Source organism: Amphimedon queenslandica, unplaced genomic scaffold, assembly GCF_000090795.2.
Source record: "Amphimedon queenslandica unplaced genomic scaffold, v1.1 AMPQUscaffold_10738, whole genome shotgun sequence".
Lineage (NCBI taxonomy): Eukaryota > Metazoa > Porifera > Demospongiae > Haplosclerida > Niphatidae > Amphimedon > Amphimedon queenslandica.
The window spans coordinates 1-2,748 of record NW_003549009.1 but is presented as its reverse complement, the minus strand read 5'-3'; the positions used below and the strand labels follow the sequence as shown (position 1 = coordinate 2,748).

At 41.2% G+C, this 2,748-nt stretch overlaps 1 protein-coding gene across 1 annotated transcript; it reads left to right on the top strand.

Annotated features, from left to right (window-relative positions):
- Window positions 1-867: 867 nt before the first annotated feature.
- Window positions 868-2,743, top strand: LOC100640219 (KIF1-binding protein homolog; the record flags this gene model as incomplete). The annotated part of the gene is made up of 2 exons (XM_003391087.2): window positions 868-1,000; window positions 1,078-2,743. A coding segment is annotated over exon 2 (1,515 nt), but the record flags the coding sequence as incomplete, so codon positions are not given.
- Window positions 2,744-2,748: the final 5 nt, after the last annotated feature.

Genomic DNA, 2,748 nt, shown 5'->3' with positions numbered 1-2,748 from the left:
GTATCAGAGGTATAAAAGGAACATAACCCTGAACTGATGGACCAGCAGCTGGGAATTTATTAACAGTTGGATCTTTGTACCTTGTCAGAGCTTCATTATACTTGTTACGTAATTTTGAAGCATATTCATTGTGAATATCAATTATTGATGATTCATGCATTATTATTGCTAATACTATTATTACCAGCATTATGATCAATGGCAATAATGAACCATGTGCAGGCTTTGTAGCTGGATCTAGATACATGTATGTAAAGTAAAGAAAGTTATGCCTATGTTCACAATAGCTTAACTTAAACTGACCTCTGCAATTGTGTTTCTTGAATTGACTCCTGATTTTCTTTGCTGTAGATTTGTCTCCAGTCTCTTTCACTATATCAGCCAATCTCTCTAAAGTTGGTTTTCCTTTTTGATTAACACCATCTTCTCTCCTCAGCCAGCGACTAATGCACTCTCTGAAGCGTTTGCTGGCATTGTTAGGATAATCATCCTCTAGTGTTTCCAATCTGCCCTTATAAAGGCCGCACTTAAGACCAAATTTCTCCCATTTGGCCTCAGAAAAATCATGGCGCTCCAACTCTGACAAGACAAAATCAAGATGTGTAATATCTGAAAGGAAAGATTAAAATCATCACGAAATTCAACAGCAAAAGACTAACCAAGATTAGTGGTAGCTGTGATGGAGGCCATTAAGATGAGAACGCCAAAGAAGAAGAAAGTAAAAACAACAGAGAAGCTCAAAAAGTTTGCTGCAAAAACGAGCCACACCCAAACTCTTTTTGCACAATAATTAATTACAAGACGCGACCTCGCCCATCACGTGAGCTGAGCTACCACGCCCATAGTTGATTAGCTGTGCCCGCCCGGCGCCCGCGCCCGAGGCTGTGCCATGAGCAAGGACAGTAAATTGAGTGCAGGACATAAAACTAATAAATTATTAGATTATAGACTAATAGATAAGGACTGGAGGAACAGTAAACTACCAACACTTGATATAGAAGTAAGTATAACAAGAATACCAATAATAGGAATAATTAATTAATATTGGGTGTTAATTAATTAATTTTTAATTAATAGGTTCCATCCCAAGAGGCTCCATTACCAGAGGGTGTGGGTGGACAGGAGGCGTTTGAGGAGGGGGTGTGTCTACGTGAAGTTGAGAGCGTCTGGCGTGAGAGATTACGTGAATTGACTCCACCTCCTTCTAGGTCTCAAAACTCAAAGTAAAATGGCCGCCGGTTCTGAGGACTATATAAGTCTATCCCCAACACTTATTGAATGGATAAAGGAAGAGATTAAACCACTTTATGATGAGTACCTCTCGTACATCAAAGAGAGTGGGAAAGACCCTGAGGAGGAACCCTATCGTTCACTTTACTCCGCCCGTAAGACCCTCCTACTAATTAAGGATAAGATAGGCCAGGCCCCGCCTCAAATTAACGACAGTCTCCACCCACTCTCAATCACTCTCTCTTCTCTCTTAGCCGCTAATTACATCAATACTGATGAAACTAGTGCCGGACAGAGAGAATATGAATCTATTTTAGAATTATCAAAATCTCTTGAATTCCAGGGGCGTGTCGCCTTTGCTATGGTAACAGCTTGTAACGGTCTTGGAATAGTGTGGTCAAATAGAAGTGAGGAATATGAGAAGTCGCTAGAGCTTTTAAAACAAGGGGAGTCATTGTACAAGTCGTATCACCATCCTCCACCATTGTCTGATGAAGATCTGTTCACTGGTGACATCAGAGATGAGGGAGAGAGAGAGAAGACGTTTGAAGATCTACACACACACACCCTCTTCTACCTAGCTCAGGTCTATACTCACTTAGATCAGCCAGGATTATCAGCTCAGTACTGTCAGAATACTCTCTCACGTCAGCTTGAGACTAAGAGTTACGACTCCATTGAATGGTCACTCAATGCAGCGACCATATCTCAGTATTATATCAATGTGTCTAACTACCCTCAGGCTAGACACTGTCTGGCAGCTGCTAGTGTAGTACTTCGTTCTTATAGTGAAGAGTTGGGGGAAAAGGGAGAGGAGATGAAAGAGAAACTGGAGCAGAGTGAAGCTGATGTTAGCAGATGTTGGATTAAGTATACAATATCTTTATTGACCCATTCTTGTACTGAATCAGGAGAAAGAGGAGGAGGTGGTGGTACGAGGGAAAAGGTTGCTATAGTACACAGGTTTGAGCCATTAGAGTTAGCTGATGTTGAGGGACAAGTTTCTTGTGATGTAGTTGAGAATTATCAAGACGCATCTAAGGTATTCTTGTTTGCTGAAGCACAGATTAAATTGGCTCAGAAGTTTTATAATTTAGAAGACCACGCGACCGATTTCGTCTCTATTTCTCAAGATCACTCATCTCTTTATAAAATCCTTTCTTTCTTTGAGTCAGACCTTTCTTTAAAATGTCGGATGCACAAACGTCGTGTCGACATCCTCTCTTCCCTCCTCTCCTGTCTCAACCCTCAGTATTATCTAGTACTCAACCGCCAGCTGATGTTTGAATTAGGCGACACGCTAAACGACATGGCTAATAATAAGATAATACTAGCCAGTGAAGAAGGATCTGCTCCTTCACAGCATCAAATCCAAAAAATAAACCGACTACTGAACGACGCCATCAAGCACTATGGAGAGTTTTTCTCAAGTTTTGAGACTCAACCAGAAGCCGAGTACTTGCACTCTTATCTCACGTCAAAGCTCAATGTCGCTCGCTTGCATTCTAAACTTTTAGC